Source organism: Balaenoptera physalus (assembly GCF_965194825.1).
Source record: "Balaenoptera physalus genome assembly, chromosome: 2".
NCBI classification, from domain to species: domain Eukaryota; kingdom Metazoa; phylum Chordata; class Mammalia; order Artiodactyla; family Balaenopteridae; genus Balaenoptera; species Balaenoptera physalus.
The window spans coordinates 169,058,854-169,081,245 of record NC_138883.1 but is presented as its reverse complement, the minus strand read 5'-3'; the positions used below and the strand labels follow the sequence as shown (position 1 = coordinate 169,081,245).

The following is a 22,392-nucleotide window of genomic DNA, read 5'->3' as shown; positions in this document are numbered from 1 at the left end:
TAGGGAAGAAATCTGCTTGACTTTAGCAGTTAAAGCACCTTTTTTGTGTAGTGGGTGTCTTTGTACTCAATTCACTTCTTAATAACTCTCAGAAGCATTTTCTCTTCACACGAGTTTGGGAACCCCTGGTTTAAACAAATTCCTGCTTTTCTCATCTGAAAATTAATTTATGACTTAAGTTAATTGCATCCTGATTTAGTACACGATTGAATCCTGGTAAGGTTACCAGTCCCCTCTACAGGAGACTTACCCAGTGAACTTGTAAAAATGCATAATCTTAAGCTTTATGTCTAGAAATTCTGATTCAGTGGTCTGGAGTGGCGTCCCAAGAATGCCCTTTCCCACCTTTAAAAATGAATTTATTAAAATATAATTTACATACTACAAAAGTCACCCATTGCAGGTAAATGACTCAATGATTTTTGGTACATTTTTATGGTTAGGCAACCATCACCACCACCATCGTTTTACAATATTTCTGTCATCACCAGAAGTTTGTTGTCAGTCTCTGCTCCTACCCCCACCATCAGGCAATCACTAATCTGATTTCTTTCTCTATAAATTTGTCTTTTCTGAGCACTTCATATAAATTAAATCATACAATATCTGATTATTGACTCATCAGTTGATGGACGTTTAGATTTCTAGTTTTTGGCTATTGTGAATAATGCTTCCATGAACATTCACGTATAAGTCTTTGTGTGGACATATCTTTTCATTTCTCTTGGAGAGGAATTCTGAGTTTCATGGTAAGTTTAAGAAACTGCCAATTATTTTCCAAAGTGGCTACACCATTTTACATTCCCACCAGCAGTGTTTGAGGGTTCCAGTTTCTCCACATACTTGCCAACATTTAGTATTGTTTGTCCTTTTAATTATAGCCATTCTAGTGGATATATAAAGGTATTTCATTGTGGTTTAAATTTTCATTTTCCTAATGATTAGTGTGCTCGTTAGCTATTCATACATCTTCTTTGGACAGATGCCTGTTTAAGTCTTTTGCTAATTTTGCAGTTGGGTTGTTTCTCTTCTTATTGAGTTGCAAGAGTTCTTTATATATTCTGGACACAAGTCCTTTATCAGACATGTGATTTGCAAATATTTCCCACTAGTATGTGGCTTGTCTTTTCATTTTATTATTGATATCTTTTAAGGAGAATGTTGGGTGAAGTATTCTACAAATGTCAGCCAGGTCCAGTTGGTATATGGTACTGTTCCTTTCAACTATATCCTTACTGGTTTTCTGCCTTGTTGGATCTGTCAAGTACTGAGAGAGGGGTGTTGAAGTCTCTAACTGCAATAGTGGATTCATCTACTTCTTACAGTTCTATCAATTTTTTGATACTCTGTTGTTGGGTGCAGATGCATGAAGGACTGTTATGTCTTCCTGGAGAATTGACCTCTTTTTAATACACTAATGTCAGCCTTTATTCCTGACAATTTCTTTGCTCTGAGGTCTGCTTTGTCTGAAATTGATACAGCTACTCCAGCTTTCTTTGGATTATGTTAGCATGGTACATCTTTCTCAACCCCTTTAATCTATCTGTGTCTTCATATTTAAAATGGATTTCTGGTGGACAACATATATTAGGGTGTTTTTTTGATCCACTCTGACAGTCTCTGCCTTTAATTGGTGTGTTTTGACAATTCACGTTTAAAGTGATGATTGATATACTTGGTTTAATCTCTACCATATTAGTAACTATTTCCTATTCATTGCCCTTCTTATTTTTTTAAAATAAATTTATTTATATATTCATTTATTTTTGGCTGCATTGGGTCTTTGCTGTTGCACGTGGGCTTTCTCTAGTTGCGGCAAGCTGGGGCTACTCTTCGTTGCGGTGCGCGGGCTTCTCATTGCGGTGGCTTCTCTTGTTGTGGAGCACGGGCCCTAGGCATGCGGGCTTCAGTAGTTGTGGCACGTGGGCTCAGTAGTTGTGGCTCGCGGGCTCTAGAGCGCAGGCTCAGTAGTTGTGGCGCACGGGCTTAGTTGCCCCACCGGCATGTGGGATCTTCCCGGACCAGGGCTTGAACCCGTGTCCCCTGCATTGACAGGCGGATTCTTAAGCACTGCGCCACCAGGGAAGCCCCTGCCCTTGTTCTTTGTTTCTTTTTTTGTCTGCCAGTCTGTGAAAACTGTCTCCCCCACAATGTGTAGCCTCTGATGATGTGCAGTTTATTTTTCTTGTTTTTCCTTTTAAGTTTTGCTCACCAGAGTTCATGCTTGTGTCTGAATAGCTTAATCTTCAGCCTAAGATTGGGTAGAGATTGTACTCAAACACCTTGAGCCAGGGAGGCTTCCACTCTTTGCTGATGAATGTGTGTGGGAGCCTGGCAAGCACATTCAGATTTCCAGCCTTTCTCAAGCCTTCCCTGGCTTTTACTTTCCACTGAGCGTTCCTGTGTCTCTGCCACACAGGCTTACGGGCTCCACCATCCAGGGATGTGTGGTGGCCTGGGCCCACACTAGTCTCTGCAGTGCACATGCACGGCTTCCGGTCAACTTGGGATATGTGGAGAGTTTATTATCTGCCCCTCTCCCATGACTGCAACCTCCCGGAACTCTCTACTAAATCTGTGACTAGTCTGCCAGGTAGTTGCTCAAACAGGACTGCAACTTCAGGATAACGGGGCCCCTGGCCCTCCCTGTTGGCATGCTACCAAGATGGCCTTGTTAACTGACGGTGCTCCCCATCGGGTGAGCAGTGCCCCACCCTGCTTGACTGCCTGGTTGAACGGTAGAGCAGATTGGGGGCCAGGGAGAGGGGACCATTCTCAGACAAGAATACCACAGATCTGTGCTGTTTCTACCCAGTGTTCAGTGTTTTCATGAATAAATGATTCTCAGTTTGCTGCACGCCTTTGGTTGATTTCCAGAGCGCTGAAATGGTTGCTTTTGACAGTTTTGTCCGACTTTCTACTTTCTTTTTGTGAAGAGGATGTGTTGACCTCCTCACTGCATCATGCTGGAAACAAGTGTCCCTTTTTATAGAATAGCTGGCATGCTGGGGACTTTCCTGGCAGTCCAGTGGTTAAGACTTCGCCTTCCAATGCAGGGGGTTCAGCTTCGATCCCTGGTTGGGGAGCTAAGGTTCCACATGCCTCATGGCCAAAAAAACCAAAACATAAAACAGAAGCAGTATTGTAACAAATTCAATAAAGACTTTAAAAGTGGTCCACAACAAAAAAAATCTTTAAAAAAAAAAAAAAAAAAAGAATATTTGGCATGCTGATGTACATGTTTCGTTGATCATATTTTGAGAAACATTACCTGAAACCATGGTTGTCATTTTATATGTATATGTAGGCACATATACACACACAAATAAAAAACTTATAAAAATATATAAAGTATATATATTACATATTTAGAACATATGTGATATAATATTTTATTTTTTCACATCATTCACTTCATCTGTTTTAAATCTAATTCAGTTTGAGGTGCCAGTGGGAATATTTTAAAAAGTGTGCACCTTAGACCCTACCTCCATTCAAGGTTTTAGTGTTGTATGGGTGTATGGGCAATGGACTTATACATATGAAACAATGAGAAAAAATACAATGACAGTTCCACATTAGGTGTTGGGTGCCAGCCCAAGGCTGCATCAGTGTAGAACTTCAGGAGACACCATTCAAACTATGATCTGTGGAGACGGTATCCACTGAGATTGTCTGGAGCACCTTTCATATAGGTAACGTGTTATCTTCATCAAATATAAGTCAAATATTATTCTTTCGATAGTTATTATGGTCTTGACTTTTCCTCCAGTCTCGTCTAACGTGGTCAGGTGGGTGAGTCATTCTCCATTTCCTTTTTCTCTGCTTTAAAGGGAACGTAATATCACCACATACCATCATAGCCTTGTTAAAGCTAACAACCAGGCTCTGTAGTGATCAAGTAATAGCCTTCGTGATCTTTGACATCATATTTTACACCTTAATCATTTTTTGTGATGCAGAGGAGCAAAAATGTATGATTGATGATGTGGTTATCAGAAATATGTTTTGAACACTTTCTCTTTGTCCAACTTTAACAAAGCTTCTTTATCTGTAAGCTTCTGTCTCCCAAGCCCTTCTCCACATTCTCCTGCATAATCTAATATGTAGAGTACATCATGCATTTTTTTGGGAAAGGAACAAAAATGCTCAGAAGTAATCATGCTTTAATATATCTTTTAATCCCTTCTTTCAGAATTGAACGGCTGGCTAAGGATATTATGAAAGACATAGGATACTGTGACATTATGGTCCTATGTGTACTTAAAGGAGGCTACAAGTTCTGTGCAGATCTGGTAGAACACCTTAAGAACATCAGTCGAAATTCCGATAGATTTGTCTCTATGAAGGTTGATTTCATCAGACTAAAAAGTTACAGGGTAAGTTATGATTTACTCCATTTTCATTATATGATGTTCAGAATGAACAGTGCTATAAATCAAAGAACTAATAATATTATGAAGATGAAGGATGTATTTTATTTTAATTTGCAAGATACTACAACCTGTAATTCAGATAATATTCTTTGGGCAGAGGGAACCCTCCTATTATATTTCCCATATAGGGAAAGATGATTCAGGAATGATTCATGCTTTTTTCATGGTTATAAAGTTGATTGGTTATTTCCTGGTGCCTAGTCTCATCAATGGCCGTGTTGAGAATGAGTGTTAAGGAAGTCCAGTGAATACAGACGTGTTTCTGCTCTGGATGTCACTGTTGGCCCTGGAGACCTGTGGGAGGGTGTCCCCCCCAGAGAGGAGTGTTAGTACTTCGGTGACTGCAGTCAGGGCCCGGAGGTAGAGAAGTAAAACCTGTAGGGACAATGAGTTATCAAGAGCAATGAGACAAGAACAGGGAACCTCCACCAGTCTGTGCTGGGTTTTCTTGGCCACCACTGGATGGAATTGATAGAGATTATTCTCCAAAGACGTCTGCCCTTAGCCTTCGCCTCTTTTCTCTATGCTGTTGCTTTTTGTGATGCTTTTTTAAAATAAATAAATAAATAAATAAATTGCAGAGCACAGGCTCTAAGGCACGCCGTCTCAGTAGTTGTGGCACACAGGCTCAGTAGTTGTGGCTCATGGGCTCTAGAGTGCAGGCTCAGTAGTAGTGGCGCACAGGCTAAGTTGCTCCGTGGCATGTGGAATCTTCCCAGACCAGGGCTCGAACCTGTGTCCCCTGCATTGGCAGGCGGATTCTTAACCACTGCACCACCAGGGGACCCAGATAAGCTCCTTTTGATGAACTCAGAGTCGATTGACTAATCACCTAATCATGGGAGTGAATTCCTATTATATTTACAAGTCACACCCACACGTAAGTGGAGGAGATTATACACAAAGGGTGTGTACACGGGGGATAGGGATGGGAGGGCATCTTAGATTTCTGCCTACCGTTCTCTTTCTTTGACTCAGTTGCCTCAGCTTTTGAGTATCTGGCAAATTAGTTCTTATTTCTTAAGATACTCTGTATTTCCCTGATGACCTCTCAGGGCAAGATGAAGCTGGGGTTTTTTGTATTTGTTTTTTGTTTGTTTGTTTTTGCAGACATCTTAAACCTGATTTATTGGTTTCATCTTCTCTTTTTTTTTTTTTTTTTTTTTTTTTTTTTAATTTTTATTTATTTTATTTATTTATGGCTGTGTTGGGTCCTCGTTTCTGTGCGAGGGCTTTCTCTAGTTGCGGCAAGTGGGGGCCACTCTTCATCGCGGTGCGCAGGCCTCCCACTATCGCGGCCTCTCCCGTTGCGGAGCACAGGCTCCAGACGCGCAGGCTCAGCAATTGTGGCTCACGGGCCTAGTCGCTCCGCGGCATGTGGGATCCCCCCAGACCAGGGCTCGAACCCGTGTCCCCTGCATTGGCAGGCAGATTCCCAACCACTGCGCCACCAGGGAAGCCCTTCTCTTTTTTTTAAAGATTTTTTTTTAAACACTTTTTAATTTTATTTATTTATTTATTTATTTATTTATGGCTGTGTTGGGTCTTCGTTTCTGTGCGAGGGCATTCTCCAGTTGCGGTAAGCGGGGGCCACTCTTCATCGCGGTGCACGGGCCTCTCACTGTCGCGGCCTCTCCTGTTGCGGAGCAGAGGCTCCAGACGCGCAGGCTCAGTAGTTGTGGCTCACGGGCCTAGTTGCTCCACGGCATGTGGGATCCTCCCAGACCAGGGCTCGAACCCATGTCCCCTGCATTGGCAGGCAGATTCTCAACCACTGCGCCACCAGGGAAGCCCTTTCATCTTCTCTTAAAAATCTTTTCTCTCTTGAGGTGTCTTTCATCCTGATTTAAGTAGCTGTGCTTCCTTCTTAGAAGACTTTTTTTTCTTTTTTACTTGACTCTGATTCTTACTGTATTTTTCCCCAGCAAACAGCTTTTTAAAAAAAATCTTTTAAAATCTCAAAAAAATTAAAGTGAGGTTTATTGAAGCATAATTTACGTGCAATAGAATTTGCCTCTTTTAGTTTGCAGTTCTATGAGTTTTGACAAATGCATACGGTCATGGAAGTCACCACAATCAAGACATAGAACAGCCCTTACCACAAAAAAATGCCCTTGTGTCCCTTGGTAGTTAATCCTTTCCCCAGGCCCCAGGCTCTGGCAACCACTGATATATTGTCTGTTCCTAGAGTTTTGCTCTTTGCAGAATGTCGTATAATGTAATCAAATATCATGTGGCCTTAGTAAATCTGTAAAGCTTAGCAACATTCATTTGAAATTCATCCATATTGTTTTGTGTCCCAGTAGTTCATTTCTTATTGTCAAGTAAGATTTCATTATATGGATATGCCAGTTTTAAAATCATTCATCAATCCTAAAGATGCTACCAGAAAACTCCTAGAGCTAATCAATGAATTTGGTAAAGTAGCAGGATACAAAATTAATGCACAGAAATCTCTTGCATTTCTATACACTGATGACGAAAAATCTGAAAGTGAAATTAAGAAAACACTCCCGTTTACCATTGCAACAAAAAGAATAAAATATCTAGGAATAAACCTACCTAAGGAGACAAAAGACCTGTATGCAGAAAATTATAAGACACTGATGAAAGAAATTAAAGATGATACAAATAGATGGAGAGATATACCATGTTCCTGGATTGGAAGAATCAGTATTGTGAAAATGACTCTACTACCCAAAGCAATCTACAGATTCAATGCAATCCCTATCAAACTACCACTGGCATTTTTCACAGAACTAGAACAAAAAATTTCACAATTTGTATGGAAACACAAAAGACCCCGAATAGCCAAAGCAATCTTGAGAACGAAAAATGGAGCTGGGGGAATCAGGCTCCCTGACTTCAGACTATATTACAAAGCTACAGTAATCAAGACAGTTTGGTACTGGCACAAAAACAGAAATATAGATCAATGGAACAGGATAGAAAGCCCAGAGATAAACCCACACACATATGGTCACCTTATCTTTGATAAAGGAGGCAAGCATATACAGTGGAGAAAAGACAGCCTCTTCAATAAGTGGTGCTGGGAAAATTGGACAGGTACATGTAAAAGCATGAAATTAGAACACTCCCTGACACCATGCACAAAAATAAACTCAAAATGGATTAAAGACCTAAGTGTAAGGCCAGACACTATCAAACTCTTAGAGGAAAACATAGGCAGAACACTATGACATACATCACAGCAAGATTCTTTTTGACCCAGCTCCCAGAGAAATGGAAATAAGAGCACAAATAAACAAATGGGACCTAATGAAACTTAAAAGCTTTTGCACAGCAAAAGAAACCATAAACAAAACCAAAAGACAACCATCAGAATGGGAGAAAATATTTGCAAATGAAGCAACTGACAAAGGATTAATCTCCAAGATTTACAAGCAGCTCATGCAGCTCAATAACAAAAAAACGAACAACCCAATCCAAAAATGGGCAGAAGACCTAAATAGACATTTCTCCAAAGAAGATATACAGATTGCCAGCAAACCCATGAAAGAATGCTCAACATCATTAATCATTAGAGAAATGCAAATCAAAACTACAATGAGATATCATCTCACACCGGTCAGAATGGCCATCATCAAAAAATCTAGAAACAATAAATGCTGGAGAGGGTGTGGAGGAAAGGGAACACTCTTGCACTGTTGGTGGGAATGTAAATTGATACAGCCACTATGGAGAACAGTATGGAGGTTCCTTAAAAAACTACAAATAGAACTACCATACGACCCAGCAATCCCACTACTGGGCATATACCCTGAGAAAACCATAGTTCAAAAAGAGTCATGTACCACAATGTTCATTGCAGCTCTATTTACAATAGCCAGGACATGGAAGCAACCTAAATGTCCACCGACAGATGAATGGATAAAGAAGATGTGGCACATATATACAATGGAATATTACTCAGCCATAAAAAGAAATGAAATGGAAGTATTTGTAATGAGGTGGATGGAGTTAGAGTCTGTCATACAGAGTGAAGTAAGTCAGAAAGAGAAAAACAAATACAGTATGCTAACACATATATACAGAATCTAAGGGAAAAAAAAAAAAAGGACATGAAGAACCTAGTGGCAAGACGGGAATAAAGACACAGACCTACTAAAGAATGGACTTGAGGATATGGGGAGGGGGTGGGGTGAGATGTGACAGGGTGAGAGAGTGTCATGGACATATATACACTACCAAATGTAAAATAGATAGCTAGTGGGAAGCAGCTGCATAGCACAGGGAGATCAGCTCGGTGCTTTGTGACCACCTAGAGGGGTGGGATGGGGAGGGTGGGAGGGAGGGAGATGCAAGAGGGAAGAGATATGGGAACATATTGTATATGTATAACTGATTCACTTGGTTATAAAGCAGAAGCTAACACACCATTGTAAGGCAATTATACTTCAATAAAGATGTTTAAAAAATAAAAAAAAAATAAAAATCATTCATCAGCTGAAGGATATTTGGTTTGTTCCCTTTTTGGGGTGATTATGAATAAGGCTGCTATAAATATTCACCTGCATGTTTTTGTCTGTACTTATGTCTTTGTTTCTCTTGAGTAAATTTGTCTTGAGATTCCTAGGTCATACGGGGAGTATACATAAGAAATTGCCAAACTGTTTTCCAAAGTGATTGAATAATTTTGCATCCCCACCAGTGTGTATGAGAGTTCCAGTTGCTTCACATTTTTGGCAACACTAGGTATTGTCAGGATTTCTTTATTTTCTTTGTTTTTTACCCATTCAGCTAGCTGATAGTATCTCACTGTGGTTTTAATTTGCACTTCCCCGGTGAATAATGATGTTGAACATCCTTTCATTAAGTAATCTTTGCTTAATTCAAGGTCATGAAGATTTTATCCTCTATTTTCTTCACAAAGTTTCCTAGTTTTAAATTTAGATCTAGGTGTATGATCCGTGTTGTGTTAACTTATTAATATGGTACAGATAACGGTTTCTTTTTTTTTTTTTTTTTTTTTTTGGCAAGTGAATGTCCACTTGTTCCAAGATCATTTGATGCAAAGACTGTTCTTTTCCATTGAATTGCCTTTGATCTTTGACTGAAAATCAATTGACTGTATATGCATGGGTCTATTTCTGGGCACTCTGTTCAGTTCTGTTCATCTACGTGCTTATTTTGATTTGGTCAGTACCACACTGTTTTGATTACTGTATCTGTACAGAAGTCTGGAAATCAGGTAGTATGTATCCTCCAAGTTTGTTCTTCTTCATAACTGTTTTAGCTATTCTAGTTGTTTGTCTTTCCATATAAGTTTAAAAATCATGTTGTTGATTTCTGCAGCATAACCTGTGTTCTGCACAGGTGTATCTGAGTTGCATGCTTCTTCCTGGGACGCATGTTCAGAAAATGACAGCGTTAGGATGATCTGAGGGTGGAATTTTCGGTCCTATGACGTCAAATGGTCATCCATCAGATATTTGCACAGGACCAGTTTAATGGTTGGGGGGTCTTGACTGATTTGACCTGGGCAAGACTAACTCCATGTTCCTGAAAAAACAACTGTACTATAGCAATCCATATGTCAGAGGTGTTATCTGTAGGGGGTGATGAAAGGCGTCTTGTGATATATTGTCTAAGCTACGTGAAGCTTGGAGGGTATGCAGTTTTCGAAAACAAAGCAAGCTTCGTCAGTGAAGGCAAGTTACAGGATGTTATTTATTAAGCAAGTTATAGTTTAAGGGATCTAACTGATGACTGCCCTTGGTTTCACTATTATATATGGTAAGTTTTTCTTTGAATTTCAATTTCCAGTTGCCTATTGCCAGTACATAGAAATACTAATGATTTTGTGTATCAAATACTATGACTTTTCAAAACTCTCTTATTAGTTTGAATAGCTTTTTTGAAGATGCTTTTGGATTTTTCTATGAACACAATCATTTCTTCTGTGAATAGAGATGGTTTTCCTTCTTTCTTTCTAATTTGTGTATTTATTTCTTTTTATTGCTTTATTGCACTGGCTTGGACTTCCTGTACAATTCTGAATAGAAATAGTGAAGGAAAACATTCTTGCCTTGCTCTCAGTCAGTGTGATATTAACTGTTGCATCCTCAAATTTTTGATGTATTGTTTTCATTTTCATTCAACTCAAACTATTTTCACATTTCCTCTGTGACTTCCTCTTTCATTCATGGATTATTTCTTGTTGTTTAATTTCCAAATATTTGGGGATTTTCCAGAGATAGTTCTATACGATTTCTAGTTTAATTCTGTTGCAGAAAGGATACTTTGTATGATTTCAGTTCTTTTAAAGTTTTTGAGTCTTGTTTTATGGTCCAGAATACATCAATCTCGCTGAAACTAAAAGCATTAGGATCCATGTGAGATTAAACCATGTTGCTAACTCTCACTGTCCATTTCTCTAAACATCCTCTATTTCATCAATGTTTCAACCTAGAGGCACACATTCTAACACTTATTATCTCATGATTATGTGATACTAGTTCTGAACAAGCATTTGCATTTGTATAGCTCCAAGACTATTGTGATCATTTTTGCTGCATCTCGACAGATATTTTCAAGTCACCGTATTTTTTTCCCTGGGGATAGGGCTGGCGGGACGCCTGCCCAGGGTTCTGATGAAGGAGGAAGGCAATAGTAGACTTTATTTACTATTTATTTTTGGCCGTGTTGGGTCTTTGTTGCTGCGCGCTGTCTTTCTCTAGTTGTGGCGAGCGGGAGCTACTCTTCGTTGCAGTGCGCGGGCTTCTCATCGCGGTGGCTTCTCTCGTTGTGGAGCACAGGCTCTAGAGCGCAGGCTCAGTAGTTGTGGCTCGCAGGCTCAGTAGTTATGGCACGCAAGCTCGGTTGTTGTGGTTCGCAGGCTCTAGAGCGCAGGCTCAGTAGTTGTAGCACACGATCTTAGTTGCTCCGCGGCATGTGGGACCTTCCCGGACGAGGGCTCGAACCTGTGTCCCCTGCATTGGCAGGCAGATTCTTAACCACTGCGCCACCAGGGAAGCCCTAGACTTTCAATCTTTACCACCAGCGTCCATTCTCACACACAGCACATTTTAGTGTTTGTCCCACCCTTAAATCCTGTAGGAGCCAAGGATAATTGTGGTGTCTCTTCTCTTCCCTTCTTACAAAATGTCCTTCCTCTTGTCCATCACCAAGGTGACACAGATCATCTCCTGAGAGACGACCTCACGTAAAAGCCTATTGCTCACTCAGAGCCAGGTTTTCCCCTGATTAAATTCCTCAGAAATGGATGGAAAGCATATTCATAGACCAGGCTACGAGGTGAACAGCCCAGCTCTCTGCTCATAGAGCGTAAGCTGTCCTCATCCAGAGGTGAATTCATTGCCCTCAGGTTAGTCTTGAGCTGACCATCCCTTTACACACTTGAGCTCTTTCAACATTGCCGAGGACAGAGACCTATTAAGACACCACCAAATAAGGGGAGCAGGGCTAGCTCATTTTCCTCTGGGGGTGTCTGGTGCTCCCCGTACCTCCAAACCAACTCATCGGGAGCAGACATCTTGAAGACCTCTTAGCAGAAACAGTGGCCACTAAGGTGTTCTATTCATTCCTTTAGAGATTTCTAGAGGGCAGTCAGGACTCTGGGGGCTGTTGTGACTGCTGGTCAGAAGTATCATGTAGTTTTACTCCCTCCTATCCTTCTGCTCTGTGATTCTTTTCAATTCTTCTCTTTTTTTTTGTTTTTGAGGAAAAAAGTTGGAAGTTCAGTTTACTGAGAGGCAGTGTGTCTCCTGGTCACAGCCATCAGCATTCATAGTTCACTTTAGGGGCTCTTTTCCCAGGAGGGGTCCCAGTTGTTTGACGCCCTCCACTGTTTACTAAGGGACCTTCCTGAGGGATGGATGGTCCAGATATCTCAAGGCTCTAGGCAATTTGACTTGTCTTTGTTTTGTATTAAACTTCCCATAAGACATGAAGTGAATTTGCATGAATGATAACCATCTAGACGAAGATTACTTAGAAATTAGCATTAGGCTAATTCATTGGAGAGCATGGCCTCACATACTCCTGTTCTTTAAATGAAATGGGAGGCACTGGCAGCCTGGATTCCTGAACATTTCAAGCTTTCCTTCCTCCTTCCCTCCGTTCTTTTTTCCTTCCGTCCTTCTTTCTGTCTTTTCACTAGCGTTCATTTAGCATTTGCTAGATGAATTCATTATCTCAGTTAATCCTGAGTGTAACTCTGCCAGGTATCTCTCATCTCTTCTTTTATTGATGAAGAAAAAGAGGCTTAGAGAGGTTAATTAACTCACCTAAGGTCACACAGCCAATAAGTAGTAGAGATGGCACCAGAGCCCAGACCCATCTGTCTCTCAAGCCTGTGCCCTTTGCAACATACCACATTTCCCACAGTTTTTTCTAAGGTTTTCCACAAAATTTTACTGTTTCACGAGATATTAATATGTTTGCTAACATTTATAAAGGAGTTGTTTTTTTTCCTAAAATATATGTAAGACAAATATTAAGTTCATATATACAATTATTATCATTATGCAATAATTTGCCTTTAAGAAACGGTGACCTTACTTGAGAAAATCTGGAAGTTGCATGAAGAAAGAACTTATTACATGTATTACACCCCATATGCCCACAAATGGCTATACTTTGTAGCTTGTCTTATAAGATCAACAAAACTAGTGAAAGTATTCAGTGTTTATTTAACAAAGAATCAAATATCAATTATTTCTCATAAAAATTTTTTTGTCTACGGAGCCTAATTTTTCAGCTGATCTAATAATCCAAAGATAACACTGCATTACATGAGCACCTATTTGTGTTACACCATTATGTTACACATTTTAAAAATATTTTCTTTTTCTCAAAGTAATACATTCAAGTAGGTTAACAACCCAAACAAAGAATTTGATTGTGGTAGTTTTATGGAATAAACAACTTGAAAATCCTCTTGCTACAGACATCTAAAAATGCTAGGTGAATATAATAACTTAAAAAGCCTTTTAAATGCTTACTGGAGCTCACAAGAAGGTAGGGAATATCCAAGGGGCAGAAATGAAGATCTGAGAATCAGCGCGTAAGTGTGAACTGGGGGCTCCCAGGAGGCAGGGTTGGGAGTTGTCTCAATAATCTGACTTTAACCCCCATGGAGAGGCAGATGGTAAAGCCTTGGACCCATATAAAATGGGAAGTTAGATGAGACCCTCATGCAAAGCCAGTGCCTTCAAAGGTATATGCCCTTGCTGAAAAGAAATCCATCCTTTAGTAATGGAAGACCCTAACAAACTAGCTTGTCCTTCTTGGCCTGGGCTGGAGTGGGAAAGTGAAATATCCTGTGGGAACTTTTAAACAGGAGTCTGTACCACATGTGAGTTTGAGGTTTTCGTTTACTTTACCTGCATCATCTGGGAAATTCCAACCAGAGAATTTAATATTAAAATTGGTCTCAGACCACAATACTCCCAAATTCCCTGGTAGAAGCAAGTGGAAAACCTCTCTGGAGGGAATATCTCAACCTAGGCAGGATTCCACAGATAAGCCTCACTTAACCTGAGCTCACACACCCAAAGCACAACAGATGCATAGAAACAATCTACCATAGGCCAGATCGGCTGGCAAAGTAAATAACAAAAATAAGTAAACAAGCTATGTGAAAGAGAATATAACATAATTGTACTTAACATGACTAAAGACATAAAGGATTTAAAGGAAAGATAAGACAACAGGAGAAGAAAAAATAACAGAACTTTTGGCAGGGAAATTATAGAATGTCTAGCAAGGAAAAAGATACTAATTGAATGGATAAGAAAGTAACTTGAATGATAAACAGCAGATTGAATGTTGTTATGGGTATGAATTTTGAACTGGAAGATAGATCTGAAAAAACTATCTAGAAGGTAGCATAGATAGAGATGCAATATAAGAAAGAGAGGATGGGAGACATGAAAAACTGAGTGAGAAGATCAAAAATGTGTCACCTAGGAATTCCATATGGAAAGACTAGAGAGAATTGAGGAGAGGCAATTTTTGATAAGATAATGCCTAATCATATTCTATAGCTGACAGGAGACGCGAATATTCAGATTCAGGAAGCACGGTGACACCACATGTAGACACACCCTGGTGAAACTGAAAGGCAAAACCCCAGAGTCAAAGAATAGATTGTAAAAGTAACTGGGGAGAAAAGGAAAATTGCCTTTAAAGGAATTACCACTATCCTGTCAACAGACTTCTCAAAGGCAACAGCAGAAATCAGAAGTTGTGGAGTAGTATCATCATTTTGAGAGAAAATAACTGTTAACTTAGATTTTCATTCCCAGCTGATCTTGAACTCAAGCGTGAGTGCCAGATAAAGACTTCAGTAGTAATATTCTAGAAGAGTTTCCCGATAACAGATGCTGACTGAAAACATCTCCTAATTTATTTTAGTATATTTAGGGTATATTTTAGTAAAAAGGAAATTGAACCCAAATGAATAAATGTGATGCAAAGAGATTGACAAGCATGTAGGTAAATCAACAAAGTTTTGATTGGTTCAAATAATTGATGAAACAATAACGCTATAACCCATTTTGGTGGTAAAACAAAGTGGAATTTAAAAAGACCAGAATAATAGCATTCTAAGGTTGTATATGGTTTAGGAGAAGCATCGAGAGGTTGATGATTTACAAAATTTCAGTTAGGTATGCCTGTTAAAAATTTAAGTGTAACACTGAAAGAATAAGAATACTATGTATATTATGTATAACTTTCCAGCAAATAGAAAGGACGAGAAAGAATAAAGAAAACTCCAAACTTGACTGATTCAATAGTAGACAGAAAATGAGAAACAATTAGGTAATATTGTTATACCCATTTTACAGATGAGGAAACTGAGACCTGAGCTGTTAAGTAATATGTCCAAGGTCAAACAGCTTGTAAGTGGAGGACTAATATTCAAACCCAAGTTCAACTTCAGAGCCCGAGATTGTGACCACTAAAACATACTGTGAATCTAGAGATATGTTGATGTGTTGAGATGTATTAGGCTAAAAGGAGGGAAATTTCACCAAACATATCAGCATAATTTTTTCCCGAGGTTTATTTTAATATTTACCTTACTAGGTTAAGCCGGCTCCTGTAATTGCTAGAAGAATGACAGTGTCCATAAATAGACACTTAACTGCTTATTTTTCTGAAATGTCTTATATTCGATATTAATAAACTATGAAGACGTACCCTCCAAAAAAATGAATAATAAATATTCACAGCTGGTTTTCTTGTAAATGATGGGAAGCTATGATTTTCTTTTCATCTTTGCCCCCTACACTATGGAGATTTTCCAAAAGATAAGAACATTCCCTACACCTGCTTTGTGTCTGGATTCACTTAGAGCTGTTGCACTTGGGAAGCCAGATCTAGCAGAGTTTCAAAGGAACCTTGAGCACCAAGCTGCCTACCAACTCTGGAGGGTATAGAGACTTGAAGCAAAAAGAAACAGGCATCATTCAGCTACCAGTTGAGCTCCCCAGTTTAGTGTGTTCTGAGGAAGCTCTGTAAGGGTAGGGGTGGGAAGACTTTTGGAATATCTGTCCTAAGGGGCTTGGGAGTAGAGAAACGAGAGGATTTGAGAGAAGTGGGATGGAGTATTAGTAGGTGCCAGCAAGTTACTTCTCAGCCAGCTTTTTTGTCCGTGGATGTATTGTTTGCCAAGTGTTTTTCCTTTATTCCCCCTGAAATGTTGCCTTGATTTAAAGCTTCGTTAATTTGTGTACAAGCCCATGTGAGGATAAAGTGTATTTCAGGGAGCTATACTCTGATTTCTTTGTTTTCCACCAATTTGGTTAACTAACCTGCGAGCAAAGTAAAATCTTCATCACACTTCCAGTCGTTACAAACTGAGACTTTAATTTCAGGCAAGTTGTTGTGGTCCTGGATCCCTCCCCCATGCTGCTTGCACATGCCCTGCTCGTATTCATTAATAATGCCTGTGTGTTGGCCGCGCCCAGGGAAAGCTTTCTGGAGATAAAATGGAATCCAGAGTGTGGCTGCAGTGGGACTGAAACATTTGCCATGCAGGGCATGTGGGCCCCTGGGGAAGCTGGCACCTTTAGTAAAGAGGCTCATTAGAGCAAAGAGTTGGCCACAGACCTATTCCCATGAAGGAAGGGGAAAGCCAAAACACATTTGTTCTCTCTCATTCCCAGAGTGCAGAACAAAGGCTTTAAGTCAGTCCTTTATCACCCCTGCTAGTGAGGAGTGGGGACCCGCTAGATAAACCAGATCCAGCATCCTGAGTGTTAATGAGTGAGTGAGTACTTTTCACTTCACCCTGCAACAGCCTTTCACTGAAAGCTTTCCATGTAGTAAGGGGGCCTCGTGTTGAATGCCCCTTTCTTTTGTATTTTTTTTCAGTTTATTTAAACAAAAACAAAAACAAGAACTGTTCACCCATTTCTTCTACCTCTCACCACCCTACCCCCGCTGCCTCTAATAAACACCAGTCTGTTCTTTGTATCAATGAGTTTTTCTTTTTTTTAGATTCCACACATAAGTGATCATATAATATTTGTCTTTCTCTGTCTGACTTATTTCACTTAGCATAATGCCCTCAAGGTCCATCCACGTTGTCACAAATGGCAAGATTTCATTTTTTTATGGCTGAATAATATTCCACTGTGTGTGTGTATACTATATCTTCTTTATCCATTTATTTATAAATGCACACTTAGGTTGTTTCCATATTGACTATTGTGAATAATGCTGCAGTAAACATGGGGGTGCAGAAATCTTTTCAAATTGGTGTTTTCATTTTCTTCAGATAAATGCCCAGAAGTAGAATTACTGAATCATAGGGTAGTTCTATTTTTAATTTGTTGGGAAACCTCCATACTGTTTTCCGTAGTGGCTTCATCAATTTACCTTCCCACCAACAGTGCACAAGGGTTACCTCTTCTCCACACCCTCACCAACACTTGTTATTTGAAATAGAAAATATGAACAGACCAGTTACTATTAAGAAGATTGAATCAGTAATCAAAATCCTCCCAAAAAACAAAAGTCCAAGATTAGACAGCTTCACTGGTGAATTCCCCTTTTCTTTTGGAGACAGGCAGTCCACCTTTAGCAGAGTCCCATATCGGGCTTGGGGTGAAGAAAAGGACCCCAGTTCGATTCTGTAGGGAGGGACAGGTGGAGAAAAGAGGTCCTCAGTTCTTGGGGGTGCTGGATGGGTCCAAGACAGGAATATATGTGTGTGTACGTGTGTGTGTATCTATAGTATGTATGTATGTGTAATTTGTATATATGTATATACATTTTACATATATATGTGTATATATTATGTACATATGTGTACACATGCCTTTTTAAGCGAGAAAGGGAGGAAAACTAAAGGAATAGAAAAGTAGAAGAAAATAAAGGAATGAAAGAGGGAAGGTAAGAGAAAAGAAACTCCAAAAGTTACATTTTGTTAAATCTGAGACATCATTGATGGTAAAGAACACCGTTACTTTATATACTACTCAGAAAGAAAAAAAGTGCTATAAATTAAGCCATGACATGACATGATTGTAAGATGCATCCTGATTTTGGGTATATTAAAATTTAAGGAAAATGTACAACTTGGAATTGATGAATTGGTAGTTCCCCCCTTTTGGGCAGTACCAAGTGTTTCAATAGCTGACATGTGGCAGAAAACATTGTCTTTACCCTTTGGTTATTCTTAAATCTCAGGTCCTGTAATATTATTCCAATATTCTTTTGCAAATGGTAGGATATTTCTTTGAGACTACAGATTTTTTCCACCTTAGTATCTAAAATATTTTTAATATCCTCAAAACATTTATGCAGACTTCAAAGGGAGAGTTACTTAGTAAAGAATAAATCGGGGAGAGGCCTGGGTGGTTTGATTCAATCCACATAAATCCTTAAGCGTCATCAAAAGCACATACGAAAACCAGAACATAATTTCTCTGTGACCTCTGGATAGAGATGCTGCAACATCTGTCATGTTTATATGTTTACTGAAACAAAGAGCGTTGACATTACTTGTTTTGTCTTTGACCTTTGGTTCTTAAGATATATTTACTGCTGGCTTCCAGGATGCATGGATGAAGAAACTTGGCATGAAGCAAATATCTAGTTTGATCTTAAAAGAGATCATCTACTGTTGCTCTAGGGAAGTTTACTTTGAGATGTCTAATTCTGTCAAGTAAAATATATTAAAAAAAAAAGTGAAACCAAACTGTGTAATAGGATGGTAGGGATTATAGCAACATTTTTAGTTATCATTCCTGGTCTTTATTTTGTAAATATCTATGCATTTTCTTAGTGTACATTCTTTGTATTCAAATTTAATTTTCTATAGAGATGCTTATTAGGATTTGTCTTTCCTTAGGAAGAGCGAAAACTGAGAGGGCAAATAAGAGAGTAATGCAGAAGCAATGATTAAATTGTAGAGGCAACCAAGTTTTCAGAGAACACTGGGGACAGAGCTGGGCTTAACTCCGTATCTGCCTCGGGCTGGGGTTGGGTCCGGGACAAGAAACCAGACCCAGCCTGGAGGGGGGCGTGCTGGGGGGCGGACTGTGCTGCCAGTGCAAGGTGAAGTCCAGTGCCGCAGGTGTAACAGGTAGTGGAAACATGGGCGGAAGGACCACAGCCTTTAGAGCTCCAAGCACGAGGCCGGTAGTATCCGCCAGCTCATGTCCTACTGTGGGTTCTACTATTAATAAAGCTGGATATCCGCTGAGTACTTATGTATTACGGCAAACTATTGTTCTAAGTGCTTTATATGTATGAACTCTTTAAACCCTCACAAGACCCCTATGAAGTGGGTGCTGCTAATACCCCCTTTTCACAAGTAAGGACACTGAGGCCAGAGAGGTTAGTTAGTTGGAACCCCAAGGACACATGGCCAGGAAGTGGGGGTCTGTCAGACTCCTGAACTAGGGCACCACGGCTGCCTTTGGAGCTGTGGAGGAGGCAAAGGACCCCAGGGCCTAGGAGGTAGACAGGCAGGAGAAGGGAGCACCTCCAGTTCCTTAAGAGTGCTGGGCAAGTTTCAAACAGGACAAGCCACAGATCCAGAGTACAGTGGGGTGTTGAACCTTGAGAACAAGGCAGAATGCCAAAGCCAGCAGGAGAAACGTACTGCTGAGTCATGGGGCATTAGGTTCCAGATGCCTGCTCAACAGTTCCGAGGAGTTCCAGTCCCCATCTGAGGCTGGCTTTGTTCCTAGAGGTTTGATGAGGTTGAGCCAGTAGGTGAGGTGTGGGCGGGAGTCAAGTGACTTAGCTATTAGAAGAGAAGGCTGCAGCACCTGCCAACGGGGCAGGGCCTGGCGCACCAGAAGGCGTATGTACTAGGAGTATTGATGGCATCACATGCCCCAGGGTTCCAGTTATATTTCATGTCCCTGCCTTGCCCCATATAGCATTCACAGGCATGCTGGACCCATGAAACTCGGGCGTCCTGCCTGTATACAGTAAGAATGCTAAAAATCATTTAAATCCATTTGTACCTGACCTTTTCCCAAAAAGATACAACATGGTGTTTTATTAATTATGTCCAGACAGTTTCTAATTTTTGGCACAAAAATAATTGCTGGCAGCAAAAATCCTTGCCCTTATTTTTAGGTTACGTTATCTTAATCAACATTTTGTTACTGATATAGAATATGAAACCTAGCATCAAGACCATAAAGCCTCAGGGCTTCCCTGGTGGCACAGTGGTTAGGAATCCACCTGCCAATGCAGGGGACACGGGTTCGAGCCCTGGTCTGGGAAGATCCCACATGCCGCAGAGCAACTAAGCCCGTGCGCCACAACTACTGAGCCCACGTGCCACAACTGCTGAAGCCCGCACTCCTAGAGCCCGTGCTCCGCAACAAGAGAAGCCACTGCAATGAGAAGCCCGCGCACCACAACAAAGAGTAGCCCCCACTCGCCGCAACTAGAGAAAGCCCGCACGCAGCAACGAAGACCCAACGCAACCAAAAATAAAATAAGTAAAATAAATAAATTTATTTTTAAAAAAATCCTTTATGATGGTCATTGTGCTATAACACAGTTTGAATTTAATGTTTTGATTCCATTTTAGATTATAATATGGGTTACTTTATGGCATGAGTTTGCCATTATTAAACACAAGATGATTAACAACTTAGGTAATTTCAACACATATTAAAATGCTTGAGATTCATAGCTTTCAAAGACAAGAATGATTTCACTTTCTTTTTGTTAATTTGGCATTCATTTAGAGGATAGTTTTGAAAATACTTCTTTTTTTGTTTGCCTAGCATTATTTTCTCCTGGAGAATAGAAATGGAATTCAAACAGACATTGACAAATGAGAGTCTTCCATGAAAACAGGATGACTCTCAGGGAGGGAAAGGGCACAGCAGTACGTCAAGGGCCCTGAAACTCACGCCAGAGACAGAAATGACTGGTCAGAAACACCTCCGGAAGAGACTCAGCAGTCACTCTAGAGCAGTAGTCGTGATGAATCAGCAATGCTTTTGCTACAAATGCTAATCTAATACAGTAGTGGGAAGTATGGGTAGGCATGTGACACTTGGAAACCAGAAATTACTCCTTCCTTTCTCATGAGCCCCTGCAGAAGTGCCGGCGTGGGCTTAGTGCCCTACTAACCTCTGTGGGTTGTTTTGGTTGTAGAGCCTCTTCTAATTAGGAAAGGCAGCTGGAAGAGATGGCTTCCAGAAGCTGCCCCAATTAGAATTCTGGTAAGGGTGCACGTCTGAAGTTCATCTTGGCCTGTGTTTAAGAAATCTGAGAAGTGAAAATGTACAGTGTTAGCCCTCTTCCTATGAAGATAATTTATTTTAAAAAATTATCTTAATTGAAGTATAGTTGCTGTGCAATATTATACGTTACAGGTGTACAATATAGTGATTCACAATTTTTAAAGGTTATACTCCATTTATAGTTATTGTAAAATATTAGCTGTATTTCCTGTATCGTACAATATATCCTTGTAGCTTTTTTAAAAAAATTTATTTATTTTTGGCTGCACTGGGTCTTCGTTGCTGCGCACGGGCTTTTCTCTAGTTGCGGCGATCGGGGGCTACTCTTTGTTGTGGTGCGTGGGCTTCTCATCGCGGTGGCTTCTCTTGTTGCAGAGAACGGGCTCTAGGCGCATGGGCTTCAGTAGTTGTGTTACACGGGCTCAGTAGTTGTGGCTCGCCGGCTTTAGAGCACAGGCTCAGTAGTTGTGGCGCACGGGCTTAGTTGCTCCGCGGCATGTGGGACCTTCCCGGACCAGGGCTCGAACCCGTGTCCCCTGCATTGGCAGGCAGATTCTTACCCACTGCGCCACCAGGGAAGTCCTATCCTTGTAGCTTATTTTATACCTAGTAGTTTGTACTTCTACATCTCCTACCCCTATATTGCCCCTCCCCCTGAAGATAACTTCTTAAAGATGAAAATAGGATTTTCCCCTTATTCCACTGCTTTCTGAGCCCAAGTCACTCAGGAAGATATTAATTATGCCTCTATTGTTCAATTCTTTAAATCACTTCTAACTGTTGTTGAATTGTAGGCAGGGAAATAATTAACTATGAAAGAAACATAGCCTGGCTTTATTTCTTTATTTGAAGCAAAATCCACTCACTTTTAATGCAGATCAGTTTGGACCAGCAAAAAAGGGTAATTATTTCTGATGTTTTAAAGGTAGTGTTCTTGTAAGAATTAGAATTGTTAGTCATTTTAGATGATTAATGAGTATGTTTTAATTTGAAAACCATTATGTAATTCAGTTTGTTTCTTTTATTGAATAAATTTAAACATATTTCAAAAGGATGGGTTAATGCAGACTTTTTCAGGGATATTGGTTTTTCTGTCAGCAGTATTGTTAAGCTAATCTCTCCATACAGAACACATATACTAGAATAAATTATCCCTAATATTAGTTGTACAAATTCTTAAATTAAGATCTCTTTCTACTATAATAGTACTGTAATAGCACTATGCCTGGGTTTTTTTG

General features: G+C 40.0%; 1 protein-coding gene across 5 annotated transcripts in view; it reads left to right on the top strand.

Moving 5' to 3' along the window:
• Positions 1 to 22,392, top strand: part of PRTFDC1 (phosphoribosyl transferase domain containing 1) — a 98,296-nt gene that overhangs the window by 12,304 nt on the left and 63,600 nt on the right. For all 5 annotated transcript variants that reach the window (XM_082452953.1, XM_082452952.1, XM_082452954.1 and 2 more), the window contains one exon: positions 4,196 to 4,379. In XM_082452953.1, the coding sequence (XP_082309079.1) occupies positions 4,196 to 4,379 (184 nt within the window). The remainder of the gene's footprint in view (positions 1 to 4,195; positions 4,380 to 22,392) is intronic.